Genomic DNA, 22701 nt, shown 5'->3' with positions numbered 1-22701 from the left:
TCTCTCTCTCTCTCTCTCTCTCTCTCTCTCTCTCTCTCTCTCCCCCTTTTTTTTCAATTTTTCTACGACGCTATTTACGTGTTTTCGAATTCAAACGAAATCGTACAAATTACGACAGCCGGTCCTCGAACGCTCTCGATCGAAACGTAAAGTCCGATATATCGAACCTGTCGCGATATCCTCCCCATAAATTGTCGCAGGGATCTCTATATACATATACTCTCTCTATATACTCATAGATATAGCTATAGGTATAGGTATAGGTATAGGTATAGTAGATTCGACTGTCCTCGATGAAACGCGATAGGCAAGTAAATAGACGAGTTCGAAGACGTTAAAGGGCTCTATGATCTATCGCTCGCAGGCACCATTGTCCGTTGCATTGTTATCCGAACTACATATGTAATGTATGTATGTATGATGTATGTACGTACGTACGCGCCCGTGCGTGTATGTGTGTGTGTGTGTGTGAATGTATGTATGAATGTATGTATGAATGTATGTATGAATGATTCAGAGACGATCAAAATTCGAGAGACGCGTACGGCAGACACCACCCGATGGAAATTTAATTACCGCAAAAGTTGGTCGCATTAATTTTACAAGATATTTTCGTGACCACTCGTCGTTTAGAATCTTCGATCGTTTCCATAATTTTCTTCCGATTCTCTTAATGGTCATAAGTGGAACTATACTAATCATTTATTTCTCTTTTTCTTTTTTTCATTAAATCTTAAATACATTAAATCTTTTTTCGTTAAAGGTATCGATCATGTCTTAGATTTTTTTTTCTTTTTTTTTTCTTTTTTTTTTATACTTGTAATCTAGATAAGTTGAACGAATATGAATTATTAGAAAATCATTTATTTATTTATTTATTTATTTATTTATTTATTTATTTATTATTATTATTTGATAATTTTTTGACAAAGAAATTTATCGTTGAAAAACTTAAGAATTTAAAGTAAGTAAAATAATGTTGTAATTTCTGTGACAAATTTAATACTCGTACGTAGAGATATAATTTTGATATCCTTATCTCCTTCTCATCCGATCTCCCCTTCCCTAATATATATATGTATCTAGTAGAAAGGATGAAAATAATCGTGGATCCTTTGTATCGACTTTTCTTTCTCTATCTCGTTTCTTTGTAGAAAATTAAAGGACGGATCGTCTTTTTTCGTCCAACTCGACAAGATGTCTCTTTGTCGTTAGTTGCCATAAGGGTAAGAGGTTGGGATCAGTTGAAACGTAGTCTCTCTTTCTCTCCTTTCTTTTTTTTTTTTCTTTTTATCTATCTATCTTTCTTTCTTTCTTTCTTTCTGTGTCGAATAATGGAAGCAAAGACTTTACTTTCAAGCTAACCGAAAAATTAATCTTCGGAGAAGAAGATTGTATCTTCTATGAAGTTGTGACGATGATGACTATATCTTTTTTTTTTTTCAAAGAAGAGGGGGAGAGAGAGAGAGATCGCTTGTGGCAGATACTATAAAAAGATGTAACATTGCTTTGAAGTCTTCTGTTCTTTTTTATTTATCTTTTTTTTTTTAAATTTAGAAAAAAAAATTATTTTTCTATTTTTTTTAATATTGTTAAGACCTCTCTGGAAGTAGGAAATTTCAGGAGAAAAAAAGTTATGGTTTTTGAAAATTCGTCATGTACTACTAAGATCCTTTGTCCGCCATTGTACAAAAAAGAAAGTGTATTAATTATGAAGAATATTATACGACCTCGTTTTTCTTTTAAACTGTTCAAAAATATCGAACGTGATTTTGTTTATAAGGTAGAGAAAATTGATTGCATAGTATACACATACACCTACGTATTTTAAGCTCGGAGCTAGTAGTATTCAATGAGTAAGTACTATTCGTACATATGTTTGCGTGCGTGTATGCGTAAGTAATGAATATTCATACGTAGTAGTACATATTGAGAGTCAACTAGGAACATTGGTCCTATTATTCTATTTGTCAAGTTCAATGCAACATTGACGATGTCTTGGAAGAATAATCTATTAATTTTCTTGTTTCTTTTTTGTAAGTATAGATCGTTTCCTTTGTTATATAGATCAAACGCATCATTTTCTCGCATGACTAACGGATGTTCTCTTATATGTAAATAGAGAATAATGTATTCCAGAATTACTTACATAGCTGCTGCTGTTGTTGTATTAAGAGAAAATTAGTTTCCCTTTGAGAAAAGTTTCTCAACTGGTTTGAACAAGTAGATATAAGTACGTATCGATCCATTGCCTTCGATAAACAATAAGATCGACGTGAAAATTCCTTTGTAACGAATGGATAAATCTAAAAGGTTCAATTACTACTTGTTGTTCTCTTTTCAATTTTCCTTTTAAATATATATTGTATTGTAAAATAAATAAGAATTTCTCTCTCTCTCTCTCTCTCTCTCTCTCTCTCTCTCTCTTTCTTTCTGTCTGTCTTTTGAATTGCGAATAAGAAGAATTTCATGGATTCGAGCTAAAGAAGAATCGGTACTGGAAAGAAGAGCCACTTACGATTATTTTTTCGTGGGAGTTAGTAAGAGAAAGGGAGAGAATGAAAGAAAGAAAAAAAGAAAAGAAAAGAAAAGAAGGAGCCGTAAAAACAAACAAGTTGCTGAATGGCAGCGTGCCGTGCGAAAGTTAAGAGGTATCTCTCTCTCTCTCTCTCTCACTCATTTTTATTTTTTTTTCGCGCTCGATTCACCCTCCCCGCATAGTAGGAAATTGTTGCAACAAAAAGGTTTATTACGAAAGAGACTTAATTCTCCGAATGACTTGCACGCGAGAGTATATATATATACCCTTTTAGTATAAGTATATATATATATACATATATGCTTTTTTGTTCCATTTTCTCTTAGTCATTATTTCCTTCTTCAATTGTCTTTCTTTTCCTCTTTTTTTTTTTTTTATTTTTTTCTTTTTAGAAAAAAAGGTAATGAGAGATAGAGTTAGAGAGTTAGAGAGAGCTTTTATCCAAAACGAAGAAATGTAGTATTTTTACGATAATCCATGGATATTGTGAAAGCTCGGAGTTTAGAGAGTCACCTGCTGAGAGGGTATTACATTTTGTGGGATACATTGGTACAGAATGTATATTTTATAAAGAAGCTTCTTCGTCTTTGTCTTCGTCCTTCATCTTCGTCTTTATTTTCTTATTCTTGTTCTTCTTCTTCTTCTTCTTCTTCTTGTTTTATCATTTTCTTGGAATAATTTCCTAAATTCAAGAATATTTGCTTTTATCCTCCCATTCGTCATTCCCTAATCTATGAAATTAACACTTCATTGAGGTAAGATTTTCGCGCAAGATAAATCGTTGATACGGTCTTTTATAGAGTATTTTCCCTTTTGTTAATATTTCTCTCGATGTCAATGCTTTTTGTTAAGCAATTTATCTCACGATAATAATTTCTCATTGTTATTAATCAACGACTATTGTCTAAGTTCATTTGTTATATTACATTATACGTATAAATATGTTTTAGATAAAAATTTAATTACTTTCGTTTATTAATTCTACATATAATTCTATATATATATATTCCGATAAAATGATTGAATAATAAATGTCTTATTATCGATGAATGAATCTTGAAAAAAAAAGAAAAAAAAAGAAGATAATAATTAGATTAATAATATCTACATTTAATTTTCCATCGTTGATCCTTTCAATTAGTCACATTATCGATCAACGGATCTTAAAAAAAAAAAAAAAAAAAGTATGAAAAGAAAAAAAGACTATTAATCGATTAATAATATCTACATTTAATTTCCTATCGTTGATCCATTTAATTAATCAATTCTCAATGATTTTTAATCGCTCTTTTATAAATACTTATCCAAATATTCATTTCAAGGTGACGATAAAGAATCTTTGATAGATCCAATGTCTCTCTCTCTCTCTCTTTATATATATATATACACACACACACATATCTTTATCTCTCTTTTTCTATCTATCTCTTTTATTTTCTTTCTCTAGCAATTTGAGCTTTTCTTTCTCTCTCTCTCTTTCTCTCCTTTTAACATCGGCTCCCGTCAGACGTTAGGACTGAACGGAAAAGGAGAGAAGCAAACAGTGGCGTTCCTTTGTGCGGTGAATCTTCTGTGTGCGGATCTTTTTCGATAGAAAAGATCGGGCCAAAGCGGAGCACTCTACTACTACCACCCCCATCTTCATCTCCACCTCCACCTCTACCTCTACCTCTATCTCTACCTCCATTTCTCCTTCTACTCTTGCTCCTAGTCTCTGTTTCTACCCCTTACTTCCCAATATCCTCCTCTTGCCCCTTTTTATCTTTCCAGTCTTCTTCTTTTCTCACAACATTTTTCCTTAGTACTTTCTTTGGGACGTTATTTAACGCTCTCCTTAACTGCCGTCGATCAGTTTCGTCCTTCGTCTTTCATCCCTCTAATCCCTTCCTCAACGAAACTTTTATCCTTCTTCTTGACTTCACCGGTAATCTAATGTCACCAAATAAATTTTTCTACGATCGCTATAGTATACACCCATCATCGTTTCACCATCATGAGAGGATTTATATCGAAATTTTTAACTCGCAGTATGTATGTATGTGTGTGTGTATGTATGTATGTAGGTAAGTAGGTAGGTAGGTAGGGTATAATCGTATGTATTGTGTAAGTTTATTAAGTTGGGTTTATAAAGAATTTGAGGTATTTTTGATATTTTTGATATTTAATAAATCTCAATGAATGAGGTCTTTTTTTCTTTCTCTTTTTTTTTTTTCTCTTTTCTCGGAAAATTCTGATAGTATTATTATATATTATTGTATATTATATATTTTTAAGTATACGTATGAATATGTATGTATACGATAATATACTGTTAAAAGATATAGAACATGAATATTTCTATGTAATATATATATATATATATATATATATATATATATGTATGTATTATATATCTTTTAATATAAAATAGTATAAAGTATCAAATATATTGTTCTTTAAAAGTATTACTATAAAAAAATTATATATAGTGGATAAAATATTAAAATATATATTAATATACAGAGAATGAGTGTGAGAGTGAATGACAGAGTATCTTTGAATAACATACTCTTGAATTTTCGAAATTTTCCGTAAAAATAATATTAGTATTTATTTAGATATAAAATACTAAAAATTTCAGCATTACTTACTGATCGACATGGATACTTCCACAAATGTTGATATATCGATTTGTTTAATTCAATTAAACGTTTCCCAGAGAACAAGAGAGAAAAAGAAAAAGAGAGAGAGAGAGAGAGAGAGAGAGAGAGAGTGAGAGACAAGTCATGATTTTTTATTTACAGAAGTGTTCTCGTTGATTACCATCGTTTTTTGAACGGATAATCCCGTAAAGCTTCTCCCGTCACTGAAATAATAACGCTGTGACAACAGGATAGTTTTTATATTTGGTTATTTGTCAACCGGTTGTGAAAGAGAAACAAAAAAACATGAGATAACGATGTGACCGAGTTCAGCGAGTATGATAAATGAACGATGCTGAGATTCTAATCGGTAATCGTAATATAATGCGTTAGAAGGATCATCTCTTTTTAGGAAAGATAATTAGACTAATTTTAATTAGTACTTTGCATCGTTACTATCGTATTTTTTGTTCATATATTTTTGAAAAAGAATTTCAACAAAATTGTAGTTCTTTTTCTTTTGCTTCTCTTTCTTTTTTTTTTTTTTTTTGATATTTTAGATTTTTTTTCTTTCTTTTCTTTTGTTAATCTAATAATCGTTTACCAATGTTTTTTTTTCTTTTTTTTTTTTTTAATTATTTATTAAATAAAAACGCGTGTGCGATGAGTGAACGGTACTGAGATTTTAATCGAAAATTAGAATACGCTGGGTTAGAGAAATAATTTTTTTTTTTATGGAAAATAGAATTGGGCTCATTATAATTAGATTAATGCGTAATTAGTATCGTACGTTTGGAAAAGTATTTAAACAAATCTATATCTTCTTTTCCGTTTTGTATATCTAAGAATTTTGATATTAATATCCAACAATTTAACGTAAGCATTTATCAATGTTTTTCTTAATTATTAAATCAAAATACATGCATGATGAATGAAAAACACAGAGATTTTAATCATAATATAATGCGATTAGAGGGATCCCTACGGAATGAAATTAGATTAATTATAATTAGGTCAATGCATAATTATCATCGTATTATTTTTATATAAGAAAACATTTAAACAAACTTGTGGATACTTAAAACTTTTTTTATTAAAATCTAGGGAACCATGTTATAACGGATTATGTTAGCAATGTTTTCTTTAATTAGTAAATTGTGCATGAACGTGCGAGTGTGGATAAATCGCACGTGTTGTTGTGTGTCAACGAAATTATAGGCCGATATTATCTCACATAGGAAAGTAGACATTCTACTTTCATCTAACTTTAAGTTAATCTTCGGTTAAGAAGTAAAAAAGAAGAGTGAAGGTCGAGGGTGGTTGCTAGGTAATAAGGACAGAGTTAAAGAGAAAGAGAGAGAGGGAGAAAGAAAGTTCTCGTTTTATTGGCCTCATTATCTCTTTCAGAAAGAACTTTGAGAGATATATCTGGCATGTGATCCTCGAAATATAGGTCTCCCATGGCCCAGAGTCATTTCGATTGGGTTACGAAGTAAAACAAAAGAGATATAGATTAGATCCTGAGGACAAACAAAGGGTCTTCTCATAGTCGTTAAAACGCAATGGATTCCTCCTCCTCCTCTTCCTCCTCTCCCTTCCAGAGAAAAAAAAAAAGAAACAGAAATATAATACATAGGTACACGTAATCGAGAATAGTTAATTACGACGCGATCTTTTTTTTCTTTTTTTTTTCTTTTTTCTTTTCGTTTCTCATTTTTTTTTCTTTCTGTATTTTCGATCAAATTTTGTCCTTTTCTTTTTCTTATCTTCTTGATGCTTGGCAAATTTTAATCCTTTTTTTTTTGGTAGGATAATATCATCACCACTTGGACAGACTTTTTAATATTATTAATAAGCGTGAAGCGAAGTCAGACGAGATATACGGTCCTTTGTATCTTCGAACTTCCTCCATGAAGATTCTATTTCATGAACCAACGAAGCTTAGTTCGATTGATGATTACGAGAGTGAGATCTAATTTTTCGCACGGTCGCTTTACAAGTGGATGATATTAACTAAAGGGATGAGAGTATATTATAAGGGGAAATCTCTTCTTCCCTTCAATTTTCATGGCCGCTCGAAATAATTTCTATTCGCAATTTACATAAACTTTTCACGTATCGTTATGATCGATCGTTAATCGATGTCGATTCATTTTGCTCTTTTCTTTTTTTTTTTTTTTTTTTTTTTTTTTTTAATTCTTTTTCTTTCTCTTCCTTCCTTTTTTTTTTTAACTACATCATATACGTTTGAAAATTCTATAGACATATAATATCCAATACATACATATATATATATATATCTTATTTTTAACAATTCTTTCCCAGCAGTTTATTTTGAACTTTAAAAAAATTCAATTCTCTTTCACTATCGCCTTTATCAAGACGAAGTAGAAGAAAAAGAAGAAGAAGAAAAGGGCTCACGCGTTTTTGAAAGGGACGAAAAAAGATTACGCGGACGTGCCTATATATTCGTATCACCTCGATACGAGTAACATAAAGAAAGCGTGAAAAGCTCGATATATTTATCGACGAGTGGGAGGAGTTTCTTTCTCTCTGGGGTTCCTTTATTCTCACGAAGGGAACGAGCGTAATGCACTTTCTTGACGGTCTTTCGCATTCTCACGAATGCCAAGAGTTCTCTCGGTACATACGAAGTTTCGGTTTCTTGGAATGTTTCATTCTCCGATTTGCGAGTCGACCTATGTGGCTATATATTATATATATATATATATATGCACGTATGTAAATATATATCTACGCTTTACGCAGTTGGCGTATATACATAGATATACACGAACGTACCTTTTGAAATTTTGAGAATGAGAAACAGAGTACTGATACCTACGTAAATTTCTAGTTCAGTTCGTTTTGAAATGGATAAACAGAGACTATATATTTATAAGTTACGTTAGCGTATTATATAGTTTGCATCACTATATATACATATATATGTGTCTGTGTACATATGTATGTAGATTTATTATGTATTTAATACAAGAATGCTCTACTTTTCCGAGATATACGATTTCGAGCCAAAGTTTTAATAATATGTATAATACGTTTTACTTTATTTCATTTTTAAGAGGATAAATAACTGAGGATATTATTTACGTTAAATAATATAGATTATATATATATATATATATATATATATATATATATATATATATTAAATGTAGTACTAATTCAATTAGGAAACTATAATTTCTAATACGTATATTCGAGAGTTTAGTGTATGTTCGAACGAATGAACAATGACGATATTATCAATAAAGATTACGTTAGCAATATATAATATATATATATATATCATCAATATATGTAAATTTATATTATGCCAATGCAACTATACTATTTTCCAGATATGATTCAGCCCAGACTTCTGTTTCGATGGAGAAAAATAGAATTTCTAATACGTATATTCGAGTTTGGTCCATTTTCGAATGGATGAACAGCGACGATATTATCTACGAAGCAATGTTAGCATATTGCAAGATCTATACATACATATGTACATTTCTATCGTAGCGATACAAGTGTGTTACTTTTTCTTATATGATCGGATCCTTCAATTTCGTTTCGATAGAGAAAAATAGATGATTCAGTTTAGACTTCCTATTCCAATAGAGAAAAATAGAATTCGAGTTTAGTTTCTTTTTCAAACGAATAAACAACAACGATATTATCTTCAAAGCTATCTTAACATATTATACGATTTATATCGATACGAACTATCCTACTTTTTCATATATTAATTCGATTCCTGAAATTTTTCTACGATAAAGAAAACTAGAATGTCTAATACGTAAATTGGAAAGTTTAGTTCATTTTTAAATGGACGAACGAAGCGAAGAGATTATATATAAAGTTACGTTAGTGTATAGTACCGATCTATATACATACGTTTATATCGTATCGATGTAAAAGTATACTACTTTCTCCTTATATCATTTGGCCCAGAATTCTCTTTCGATAGAGAAAAATGGAGCAAACGATGATACAAACGTCATCTTTATAAAGCAAACATGCACGGAATCTCTCTCTCTCTCTCTTTCTCTCTTCTTCTTATCGTCTCTTCTCTTCCTCTCTTTTCGTCTATCGATATTGTTAATCCATTTCCCCTTCCTTCTCCTCCTTCTTCTCCTTCTCCTTGTCCTCCCTCCCACCGCAAGTTGGGCACAGACTCAGAACGAAGATTGGTCCGATCAACAAAGTAATTCAGTCGCCTACGATATTCCTCTTTGGCTTTAACTCGATTTTCTCGATTCTTTTAAAATATACGAGACGTTTCATTACCCCATACAACACACATCGTATCGTATTAACCGGATTCGACTTGTATTACTAGTAGTACGTATAACTGAGACCAAAACTTACGTTACAAATTTCTTTTCCTCGAAATAAGTGATTCCTTCATGGTCGTTAAAAGTTTCCCCAAGAGACGTTTCGATCGTTCTAAGTATCGTCGTTGAATACGTTAACGTTAACGTAGTTAATTTTTTCCCCCTCTTTTTTCTTTCTTTATTTTTTATTTTTTATTTTTTATTTTTTGTTTTGAGAGAGTACCTTGCGTGGGGAAGGAGATATCTTATGGTGTAACTTTTTCGAGATTGTTTAATCGTCCTAATCATTATTATATTATTACTATTGTTGTCGTTATTTTTATCGTTATTGTAAATCCTCGAGAGAGACTTTCTATTAACGAGATTGGATCTTTATATATATATATATATATATATATATATATATATAAAAACCGATAAAGAATTTCGTTCTTTTTCTTTTTTTTTTCTTTTTGCGATGGAAATTTTTTACAAAAGATATACGCGCTTACTTCATTCTTCCTCATTTTTTTTTCCTTCTTTTCTTCTTCGCACGTGTCCTACACCCTCCAACCACTCTCTTACTCTACCTCGCTTAGGATAATATTTTTCGAAAGATATGGTTATCCGTTCGATACATGCTTGAAACTCTTGTTAAGAATGATCGTACTTTGGAGACGAAACTGTTATACATACACGTACACTCATATTCATATATTAATAAAAGTAAAAAAATGAGGTTTGAAAGAGAGAGAAAGAGAGAGAGAGAGAACGAAGAACGACAATAAAGCTTCTACTTAAGTGTCGCTTCGTGCTTATCCGAAAAGTTCGAAGAAAGGAAACTAGTTTTCTCTTTTCGTGTCTAGTCGCCAGGCCGCTTCGCCGTTCGTAGTAAATCCTATCAGGGTAGACGAACGTTAATGTGGAAGACGGGAAAATCAATACGACGCGTCGTTTGTAAGGATCGCTTAAGGGCCATGAAGTTAAAGAGAAATCTCGCGATGTCATCTTCGAGAGAGGAATGAGAAACCGGTAGACGCTAGTGGAGAATGATTGGGGTTGAGGATGGGATAGGAGAATAAAAGTAATTAAGAGTTTTCCTTCGTTTCTGATAACATTAGTCCTGATTTTTATCAGAAATAATTAAACCTACGAAAAAAAAGAAATATATATATATATATTATATCGATAAGTGACCCGTAAAAATAAGTTACGTAAGTTCAGACAAAAGTTTCTAGGCTTGTACTTTTACGATCAACGAAAAAAAAAAAAAAAAAAAAAAGAAAAGAAATAATAAAAGTAAAAGAAAAATTAATCTAAAAAGTGTCGAAAAAGAGTAATTAATTTTTCAAATTCATCAAAGTACTTTTCATTCAATCTGTATATTGTATAGGACTGAGTGTTGGAGTGATGTGATGTAATGTAATGTTAGTTACATTTATATTGGTTATGTAAATAGATGGATATAATTAATTTTTACTGGGATTAGATTTCATTGATACGATTAACGTAATATCGATATGATTCTGAATAAAATATCTTCTCGATTATGAAATGTTGATTATTAATTTCGTTCGTTAATTCGATCGAAACTTTTCAAGGAAAGTATATCATTATTTTCTTATTTTCCGAGCTAGCTAGTTTATCATAGTTAATGATCTATAAGACGATAATTTAGTAGTGTAATTATTTTTAAGTATTCACTTGTACGAATTTTCGAATAATACGAAGTAATAATAGACGATGCAATTAAGGAACTTTACTTTGGTAACTTGATAAATGTTGCTATTAAATTGATTCGGATAAATGTTGTAAAGGATGGAGTAATATGATCTATGTATTCGAATTTGTTCGTGTTTGTTTTTTAGTTTTCAACAAATTTAGGTCATATCCAATTATTCGCGTATATTTTTTTTTTCTTTCTCTTTTTCTTTCTTTCTTTCTTTTTTTTTTCTTACAAAAACGTGTTCAACGAAGTTTCGAGTTTTTTTTTTTCTTTTTTTAGGATTTGTTTATTTATTTGATTTTGTTTTTTTGACAGAGCAAAGAATAAAAAATCAATTATTCGCTTTTGTTTTTTTTTTCTTTACATTAGATTTTGATTATTTTACAAAGTAATAATTTTTAATACGTTTGTCTTTCGTAGTTAAAAATAAAAAGTCGAGTAACTTGTATGGAGATACATAGGATATATGTAAATTCGTGGAAAACGAGATCATACACACGTGAAATATATAACACGTGTGTAAAAAATAAAAACATAAATATATCAGCACAATCAACGTAGCCACGTTTAATTCCTAGAAAACCAGAACTGTATAAACATATGTTTATTTACAAAAAATAAATACACAGGCATGTTACGAGGTATCTCTCTGATATATTAATTCTGCGAAATATTTAGTGATTCATATTCTAGAATATTTATCCATGTAAACAAACATGTACTACGTGTAAATCGTCTGGCATTCGACGCTCGACCTTCGACGCGAACAAACGTGATTTTGCGTTGCTTCGGAATTTTCTATTCGATAGGAACGACTTCAGATCTGATTTAACAAATTCGTTGACTATAATATATATGTAAGTACGTATATATATAATATATTGTAGGTTTAAGTATAGGTATAAATATAGATATGTGTATATATATGCAGGTTGGATATCGTTCGTTAGTTGATATCTTAAACATTGTTAATTAATTATAGATCGATATGAGAAGATTGATAGAATATAAATGATCTTTTAAACGATATACATACGTGTAAATCACAAACGTTTTATTTTTACCACTTCGTTCATATATATTTACTTACGTACGTAGAAGTTTGAATTTTAATGAAAATAAATTTATTTAGTGATATCGGGATTCTAAGTATCGTGTGTATTGTTAAATTTATATATTATTAATCTTTACTTTTAACGATAGTTACTATTTTCTTTCTTTTTTTTTTTTTTCTTTCTCTCAATGAAATCGTTAAATCGTTACCAACGTGAAGCATCGTTTATTTAATAAAACAAAATGGAAGACGGAAACGTTATTGATTATAAAATCGTTTAGAAACATCTATTATAAGTTGCGTATCATGTGAAATATATGAAAAGTAGAACGATTTAAATCGAAATTTTAAATATTATATGCGTATAGAATATATCTTCTTTCTAAAGAAAACAAAGAAAAGAAATTCAAAGAGAAGTAATCGATCGAGAAAGAAATACTTGTAGATATACCGTATAATAACACTCAAATATATTTCCAATGAAAAATACGAACGTATTTTTCATTATAATAGAAAATCGTGATCTCCGATAGCAGCGTATGATATACGATAATATTATCGTTCATTAAATTTATCGAAAATTAAATTCGATAATAACGTAAACGAGAAAGCCAAAGAAGAAGAAAAAAGAAGAAAGAAAAAGAATAATAATAACAACAACAACAACAACAACAACAACAACAATAATAATAATATTAATAATAATAATAATACTAAAAAACTAACCTTTCCGTAAACACCGGCGCTGGAGAGTTCGTTTTCGATGACCATGACAATGATGCCGAACATTCCCATAACGAGTGCATAATCGCTTATGCGTTTGCGTTTTTCGAAGAGTGCCTTCCGTCTTCCGAGACGATAACCGACGTTCGGTTTATGTTTGGAGCCAGGTCCGATACTACCTGAGGGTCCCTTCATAGGGCCACCCCCTCCTAACATCCTTTCGTCGACGTAACGTGGATATTCGCTGTGAACACCAACGAGTGCGATTCCAGCATCTTCGCCCGCATTTGCAGCTCCGGCACTTCCGCAACCTGCACCTCCTATACCCCCTCCTCCTCCACCACCACTGCTACCTACTCCACTTCCGACACCTCCAACACCACCACCACCACCACCACCACCACCACCAGCACTTCCACCGCTGTTCTTCATCGCACCCGGAATCGAGAGTGTCGACACTGGCTTCCGCAACTGTAAAAATCGTATACCGTTTGCTATTTTTAGATGGTAGAAATTTTGATCTTGTTTTTTATTTATTTATTTATTTTTATTTTTTATATTTTTTTCTACGACTTCGAACATACAATAGATCGTATATCGATGATATAGAGATGTAACGTCGCGTTAATCACGATGATACATCACCGTTATATACATCGCAAGGTTTGATTTTTTTTTCTTTTCTTTTTCTTTTTTTTTTTTTTTTTTTTTTTTTAAGTATCGTTCATCGTTACTATATATCTATGGAGAAGTTTCGTTCACGAGTTTTTAAGTATGATTTAGATATGTTTGATATGTTCTAATGGTGTTTGTAATATCGAAGGTTATACGATTTGAAAATGTTATAGTATACGTTATAACTAAGATTGTATCGGTTTCATTGTATTGATATTATATTGTACTGTTGTATAGATTAATTAATATGATTTTTATATAGGATATATATATATATTTTTTTTCTTTTTTCTAAACGCGAGATATGATTAGATTATTTTTAGAAGGATTAAAATTGTGCTAGCGCTCGGTATATAAAATTTACATTCGTATGAGAAACAACAAATGCAAAATTAATAATATTTTCCATATTTGCATAACTTACGTAACTCGAAACGGGTCTATTGTATTATCGATGATAACGCGTTAGTTTCGTCGTCATTGGTCCATAGATAAATGTGTACATGGTGCTTCGCATAACTTTTTAATTACGATTGGATTAGTCTTGATTCTCAATTTATGTTAATATTATAATCGTTATGTATATCCACTCGTATTATGTTACAGTAATAAGAACTACGTAATTGAAAAGCAATTCTTTTTATTCAAATTATTTTGTTTCTTATTGTTAATGTTCTTTTTTTTTTCTTTTATTTTAATGTTAATATATAAACGAAGAGATTACAGAAAATACATACGAGGTAGATCAAAAAAAAAAAAAAAACATACACTACGTATCAAAAAATTTGCATGCATTCGAGAATATAAAATTGTATGTATAAATTGTATCCGTTCGTATTTATTTGACTTGAATGAAACTTTGAATCGGATTATTAAATATCTTTCGAAAGATTTGTTCGAAGTTAGATTTTTAATTGAAATTGTTTAGTAACATGAATATTTAATCTCACTGAATATTCCATTCGAAGCATCATTAAGAAGTTATACAAAGTATGTACTTAAGTGTTAAATGTTAAGTGCCTAATCCTTGTGTATACAGTATAACGTGGACCAAAAGTTCTTGGATGATTTCGAAAACTGATTACTTCGTTTTCGTAACTTTTCGGGCTTAAAGTTTAGGTCGGGCAGTTTTACAAATTTCAAATAAAAAAATTAGTTGAAAAAATCGCGAACAAGATTAATCGATCTTTAAAATCATCTATGAACTTTTGTCTCTATCTGTACGTATATATAAGAGTATTCGTGAAAAGAAATAGATTTTTTTTTTTTTTTTTTTTTTTATTTATTAAAAAATCATGCAAAAGTAAATAAGAGTGATAGCAATTCAATTCAAAGTTTCGACAGATGTGATCTACGTAGACACAACACACGAAACATCAAGTGCAACATTTCTTTTTTTTTTTTTTACTTTACATTTCAAGGTCAAGGGATTGAAGATTAAGTGGAACGATAATTGTCGATTTCATTCGATAAAAAAAAAAAAAAAAAAGATCTGTTGAATGAATTTTTAAAAATAAAAAGAAAGAACGTTTCGTGTATATAATTATCGCGAAATCACGAAAGCTGAACCGTTTTCTCAGCGTTTATTGGCTTCAACGAAAGTTGCGTGAGAACTTGTGAAAATAGGAGGGTTAACGAAAGACAAGAAAGCGTAGGAAGGGATCGAGAAGCAATATATTTAACGGGAGAGGGTGAAGGAATATATGTATCAAGGAAAACGAGTGTCAGTATACTCGTTATCGAGTAAAGTAACTCCGGTTGACCGGCTTTAATTGGTAATTCAAAAATAAATCTCTCATTCGCATACTACGTATGTGTGTGGTGTGTGTGTGTATATATATATATCGAATACTATGTTGCATGCGATAATATATATCGTATATAGTGTGGCTCGATAATTATTATCAGGTTAACTATTACTGGGTTAATATCTAGGAAACGATGAGAGTCAAAAAAATATTTAATGAAATTATACAATGTCGGGATGATAAGCGAGTCACGTTTAATTGTAATAAATTTATTATGTATAATGGTACTTGTAGGGAAAGAGAGAGAGAGAGAGAGAGAGAATATATATATATATATATATATATATATATATATATATATATATATATATATGTATTTCATAAATTGGAAGTTACTTTATGTGATCATAGTAGCATAATCGTCCCATAAATTACGTCGTATAAAAAACAAAACAAAAAAAAAAAGAAAGAAAGTATAAAGAAGAATACAAAAAATTTATAACATATTCCGAGTTCTTAACGATCTAAAGGACGGGTACATTTAATATATTTTATCGATGAATTATTCTCGTTATTTATCTTCCCCTATCATCGGAGAAACTTTCAAACTCGATATCGATAAGTTGAACGAGAGGAAACGGCAAGTTAAATGCACGAGAAGAGATAAGGCTTATCTTTGGTGGAATAAAAAAAAAAGGGGGGGAAAGAAAAGAAAAAAAGAAAGAAAAGAGATGGAGAAAGTGGAGAGAAAGATTCATTGGTGATAGTAGAAAGAGGAAAAGCTTCTCTCTCTCTCTCTCTCTCTCTCTCTCTCTCTCTCTCTCTCTCTTATTCGCGTAATGCTTTTGCCGATTCCACTATCCTACCATCTTACGTTCGCTAAGGCGAGGATTGTCAGGGACAATATTTATTATTGCGACGATAGGCGAACTCGTAGAAAAGTTTTAAGTCCAGGTGTCTGGATAAGGAATGACTTTCGTGGTCGGCAAGTCGAGTAATGTTGAAAGGATCAACCTCGATTCGGACATTTAGTGCCTATAACGATCGTTAAAATGAATTTGTTGCTGTGAAATCTTTTACCGGCTTTAACAATTCCCTTTCGATATTTCTTCATGAGCTATTTTCTTTTATCTCTTTCTTTCTTTCTTTCTTTCTTTCTTTCTTTCTTTCTTTCTTTTTTTTATTTATTTTCTTTTTCTTTTTTTCTTTATTTTTTATTATTTATTTTTTTTAAACAAGCACTTTAGGATAGAAACGTAATAGAATTATCATGAATTTTATTTTATTTCTCGAATTGCACATATATAAGATGTATTATTATTTATTTCGTTTACGAAGTATATGCAATATATGCAGTATTGATGTAAAAGAATGAAAGTGTTTAATTGTCGATATCTTTTTTTTTCTTTTTTTTTTCTTTTTTTTTGTTATTTTTTTTCTTTTTAGAATAACTTCTAAACGAGAGTGTTGTTATGTATATACACACATCCGAATCTATATTATACTAAAGTAAAAAAATTTTAATCGTACTTCAAGTTAGATCGCGTTCTCCATGAAAAAAAGAAGTATGTTAATACCATATGAGAAATTACTCGGAGGAAGAGAAAATTTTTACTTCGTTATTTTTACGCGTAACTTCTTTTTTCTTTTTTTTTTTTTTTATATATATATCTTGCTAGAGGAAACATTAACTCGACGTTCGAAACTTTTGTAGTATCTTGTGTTATAACGTTTCGAGATAGGAGAAAATGTTAGGGAGTCAACAATATATACGAAATAACGTTTAATGAGCGTTCAAACGTCGCGTCGAACGATGCATAACAAGGACAATGCCAACGGACCGCGAAAATGACTTTGGCGTCGTATAAAATCGAGACCTCGTGCGATTTCACGCGAATTCAAAAGCGAGAGACGGCTACCTATTAAATTATTGAGCATCAATTATTTCTTAGACTTCATTGGGGCTCACAATGAGAAACTTGATTATGATTATTTAAGATATATTCTTTTTTTTTTTTTTTTTTTTTGTGGATGAAAATTACTATTTCATAACTTCTCTTACATTTTTCAATCGGTTAATCGAACTTTCAGCTTAACGCTTTATTTAAATTTCGAAGCTCGTACACATCGAGTGGTTCAAAAATTTCTACGTAATTTTAAAAGTTAATTAATATTTTTCTACGCCTTTCTATTTCGTTTTACTTTTTTTTTTCTTTCTTTTTCTCTCTCTCTCTCTCTCTCTCTCTCTCTCGTTAATCTTTTTTTATAAATTCTAAAAAGTTCCTATGGTTTGAAGTTGCCCGACAAAAATGTATTGTAATATTTTTTGATCGATAAGGATTAATAATTTTTTTTTTCTTTTCTTTTCTTTTTTCATTCGATGCACGCGATCGAGAACAATACGACGATTGTAATAAACGAAGTGTCTTTTATATTCGATTTTTCGAAGTTTCTTTATGACACGTTATACATCGTCCATTTTCTTGCTCTTTTCTAAGAAACGAAAGAGAAAAAAAAAAGAGAAAGAAAGAAGAAGAAAAAGAAAGAACTTTCATGTAGGAGAGAGAGATACCATACAATAATACCGGATGTACGTAACAGTACGACGAGACACATGTGTCGAGTTTGAAATTCTTCTTTCTCTACTTTTCGTTGGGTAAGAGCTAAGCGTACACAGAAAACTGATTTATCGGATAAAATGTCGGTACGTGGCTGGAAATCACAAACGATCGCGTTCTTTTAAGTATCGAATAAAAGAAAAACGATGCTCGATATCCTTCTTTCTAGTTCGAGCTTAACCCGTTTGCGATATATCGATGAGTTTTCACAAAGTTCTTCTCTCTTTCACACACACGCGTACAAACTTTTTCTCTCTTTTTCGTTAAGTCGTGTGGGAACGACACAAGAAAAAAATTGCAGCAAAAAAGAGAGTAACAGAAGAAGAAAAAAATATATATATATATATAATCAAGAAGACACTTTTATCACAAAAGATTCACTTTCTTTATTCAATCTTTCTTTTCTTAATCTTTTTTTTTTCAGACTCTTCCCCCTCCTTTCTCTCTTTTTTTCTTCTCTCTCTTTATTTTTCTTTTTTCCTTTTCCTTCTCACTTTGTCATTTCTTGTCGCTCGATAGCATCCTTTTTTTGTCGCTACTGATGGGATATCGTGCACATAATGTGCTCTTGCAAACCGAAAGACTTGATGCGTCACGATAAATTAGAGTTTTCGAAGTAATCTTTAGTGTGAACACTTAAATGGGGTTTTCATGTAACGAAGCGATATCTCGATGAGGAAAAGAAGAAGAAGAAGAAGTAAAAGTAAAAGTAGAAAAAGAAGAAGCAAACCTGTGACTCTTGATCTCTCTCTCTCTCTCTCTCTCTCTCTCTCTCTCTCTCTCTCTCTCTCTCTCTCTCTCTTTCCCTGTTTTTTTTTCTATTTTCTTCTCTTTCACTCTATCCTATAAGTTCACTCTCAAAAGTATCTACTTTTCGCTTCTTCTCCTTTCTCCTTCCGGCTCTCACATGTCCTATACCATTATTGTCTTTGAAATTAGAAGCTTACGTCGGACGTGATTTCATTTTGCATTTTCTTCCATCACTATTATCTCTCACACGTTTCTTATACACGCGCAATGTGAAATTCGTGTTTTATAAAACTTCAAATTTTCTATCTCGATTATCTCGTAATAATCGTAAGATAGGAATAAGAATTGTTTTTATTTATATATATATATATATATATATATATATATATATATATATATATATAAAGTTTAGATTACGATCGCTTCATTAAAGTTCGCTGGAAGTAGATAATGAAATGATATATCTAAACGTAGTGTAAAAAAAAAAAAAAAGAAAAGAAAGAAAGAATGGAAGCTTCTTATCTGAATTATTTCGTAATTAGTCGTACAAAAATTTTGTAGAATAATTTTTATTACAACGAAGCAGATTGAAATCGCGTGATTTAAGTCCGGTGGAAATGGACATGATAAAATAATGAAATAGATAAATAATAATAGATACAATAAATACGAATAGAGTCCAACATTGAAGTCGAACAAAGTTGGAAATTTTTGTTCAAAATTGGAATGTAAATAAACATTTTTATCATAATATATTGAAATATATGTTTCGAAAACGTGGAAAGGAACGATAAAATGAAATAGATAAATAATAATAGATTACATGTAGAAGCATGCACATAATTTGAAAGTTTGCTTCGTGTTGAAATGAAAATAAGAATTTTTATCATATTAAAATATATATATCGTCCAGGTGATAGAAGTAATGAAATGAGATAGATATATTGTTATACGTTTAAAATATTCTTATTTCGAGTAAACTAATTATCAATTCAGAGAATAATAATAGTTTGTTGACGATGGAGAAGGGAAGTATCATGATACATATAGCTAGACGAGAGGAGAAGTCATCCTTGCAACCTGTTACACGAAACTCAAGCAAACGTGCTAATTATTCCACGCCACGGAAGATCGTGAAACGCATCACGTGAATAATTTCATGATTCGTAACCTCGTGACCTATGGTATACGAAAGAAACAGAAATAAGAGGATAAAAATTCAAACGAAAAAGAAAACGAATAGGTAGGTCTGTGTGGCATTGAAAAGAAAGACAAAAAAAGGTAGAGGAAGGATGGTAATTATGATAACCTTGATCTCGCTATGCTGAGTTTTCTTTTTAATCAATCGAAATGTTGAATTGGATAAGATAATTTTTTTTTTTACAACCTTCACGACCTTCGTCCTTGAAAGATCAAAGTTCGATCCTCGAATTTAATTAATCAAAATGGCAAGATTATTTTTTATTCTTTATTTCTTTCTTCTTTCTTTTTTCTTTTCTTTTTTTTTTTTCGTTCTACCAAGCAAATAACAGTCCTCCTCCATTATGCGCTTTTTAATATTCAAGACGACGATAAAGGATTTTATTTAAATTAGTAACGATTCCGTTTTATCTTTGGCAATTCGTTCGAAGACGATTAGCTTCTGTCAAATGCGTTTATTATTAGAAATCATGGGGGGAGTTCAAAGTATCGTCTTTCTCGAGATAGTTCTCACATTCTTGACGCATTGATGTTTAACAGCATTCTATTTGTCTGAAAGGGATCTAAAGGAAGATCCTGCGTTTGGCACGTACACAAGAGAGAAAGAGCGAGCGAGTGAGCGAGCGAGATAGATAGATAGATAGAGAGAGAGAGAGAGAGAGAGAGAGAGAGAGAGAGAGAGAGAGAGAGAGAGAGAAGAATCGATAGAGGTGGTGGCGTTCGCATTGACGTTTTCGTTCATAGCTTGTATGTACATATTACTTAGATGCGCTAGATGTTGCAGCAGCATCATCATCAGCAACAGCAACAGCAGTAGCAGTAGCAGTAGCAGTAGCAGTAGCAGTAGCAGTAGCAGTAGTAGCAGTTCCATAGTTAAAGCAAGCAAGGTAAAGGGTCCATTGTCCGTCGTCGTAGTCGTCGTTGTCGTCGTCGTCGTCGTATAATTTATCGGATGATATTAGACAGCAATTAGTTCATTTTCTCTGACAACAGGATCTAACGCTATTAATAATTAATTTAGCTATGGCAGCTATCAAACTCTGAACTTGATTCTTCTGATTTTATATAAAATTATTAATCTCATATATATACATATATATATATATAATTATTGTATATATTTATATATATTTATATATATATATATATAATTCTTTTTAATATACGTGAAAAATTTGTTAAGTTTTTCGTCACTCGATTTATTTATCGTTTAATCTCGATTCTACGCAAAGATCGTTTTACCTCTCTTTGCAATAAATGCATGAACGCTGAAATATCGAGCGACGAGAGAGAGAGAGAGAGAGAGAGGGAGAGAGAGAGAGAGAGAGAGAGCAAGACGAAATTCCGTCGAACTAGGAATTTTCACAAAGTGCAAAGGCACGCCCATATTCGAGACACATTTTATATTTTGTATTCATCCTGGTATTCGCGGAAAATTGTATTACGAAATTACCCTTCTTTTCTTCATTTCCGATAATATTGTGTGTCTGTATGTATGAATGTATATATATATATATATATATATATATATATATATATTTACATATATAAATTAGTAGTATATAATTTTTCTCTTCGAACATAAGGAGCTTTATAAATCTATAAAATATCGTCTCTATTTATCAAACGATTTTTATTATCTTCTCTTTATTCATTCACTTTCTTCTTTTATTTTTTTATTTTTTTCAATTCGTACAAATTATTCAAATACGTACTTAAGCTTTTAATAGTTACTCATAAATTAAGATTCTTATTCATCGTCAAACGAAGCGGTACAAGAAAAGAAGAGAAGATACGATAAGTTTCTTAATGAAGCTAATTATCATCTTATATTCCTAACTATCGTGATATTATTCGATTCGTGTTTGTAGAAAAGGAAGAAAGAGACAAAATTATAGAGAAAGAGAAAGAGACAGAGAGAAAGAGAAAGAAAATAACTTGTAAACTTTTCTTCCTATTTTTCTTTTTATTTCTCTCGTCGAGAAGTCGACCATCTTAATCGAAAGAAAAATTTGTTTGAGAATTCGATATAACTTTGAGAGTGAGAGATAAAAAGGGGGAGAAACGGAGAGAGATAGACATAGACATAAAGATAGAAATAGAGATAGAGATAGTGATGCAAAAAGACTAATCGTTTAAAGTCCTTAACGAATCTCATTAAGTCACGATCAATCGGTCTTGTCTTGTTTTCTTTTGTTTACCGTCTTCCAGAGGATTCCGTCAAGGATTTCTCTCTCTCTCTCTCTCTTTCTCTCTCTCTTCCTTTTTCTATCTCTCTATCTATCTATCTATCTATCTATCTATCTATCTATATTTCTCTATTTCCCTTTACCCGTGTATATTAAATTCTCCCTATAATCTCGTTAACGAGCGTAAGCGTTTAGAGAGCGGCGGTGAGCAGTATCGTTTAATTCTCAAGAGCAAAGGGGTGCAACGGGGGATGATTCTTTTCTCTCATATATATTTCGCATAGTTGAATTACTTAATACCTTCCTATTTCGCAATCGGAATTTTTTATTAAGTATTAAGATAATTGATTTTCAAACGTTTACACTCGTAAAAGTTTCATTCACAAACCGTTCGTTTAATGAACGATTGATAAATTATTATAATTAGTAAATCGATTTATAGAGATTATAGAAACATTTAGAAGGATTAGTAAATATTATAATACATAAATTCGTTTAATTCATACATCGAATTTAATTCATATGTAATATATACA

At 30.9% G+C, this 22701-nt stretch overlaps 1 protein-coding gene across 3 annotated transcripts in view; it reads right to left on the bottom strand.

The window, feature by feature from the left end:
* LOC122632111 (small conductance calcium-activated potassium channel protein) overlaps positions 1 to 22701 on the bottom strand; it is a 114123-nt gene that overhangs the window by 41191 nt on the left and 50231 nt on the right. For all 3 annotated transcript variants that reach the window (XM_043818594.1, XM_043818595.1, XM_043818597.1), the window contains one exon: positions 12989 to 13456. In XM_043818594.1, coding sequence (XP_043674529.1) covers positions 12989 to 13456 — 468 coding nt within the window. The remainder of the gene's footprint in view (positions 1 to 12988; positions 13457 to 22701) is intronic.

Source organism: Vespula pensylvanica, chromosome 9 (genome assembly GCF_014466175.1).
Source record: "Vespula pensylvanica isolate Volc-1 chromosome 9, ASM1446617v1, whole genome shotgun sequence".
In the NCBI taxonomy this organism is placed as follows: Eukaryota; Metazoa; Arthropoda; class Insecta; order Hymenoptera; family Vespidae; genus Vespula; species Vespula pensylvanica.
This window is presented reverse-complemented; position numbering and strand designations above follow the sequence as displayed.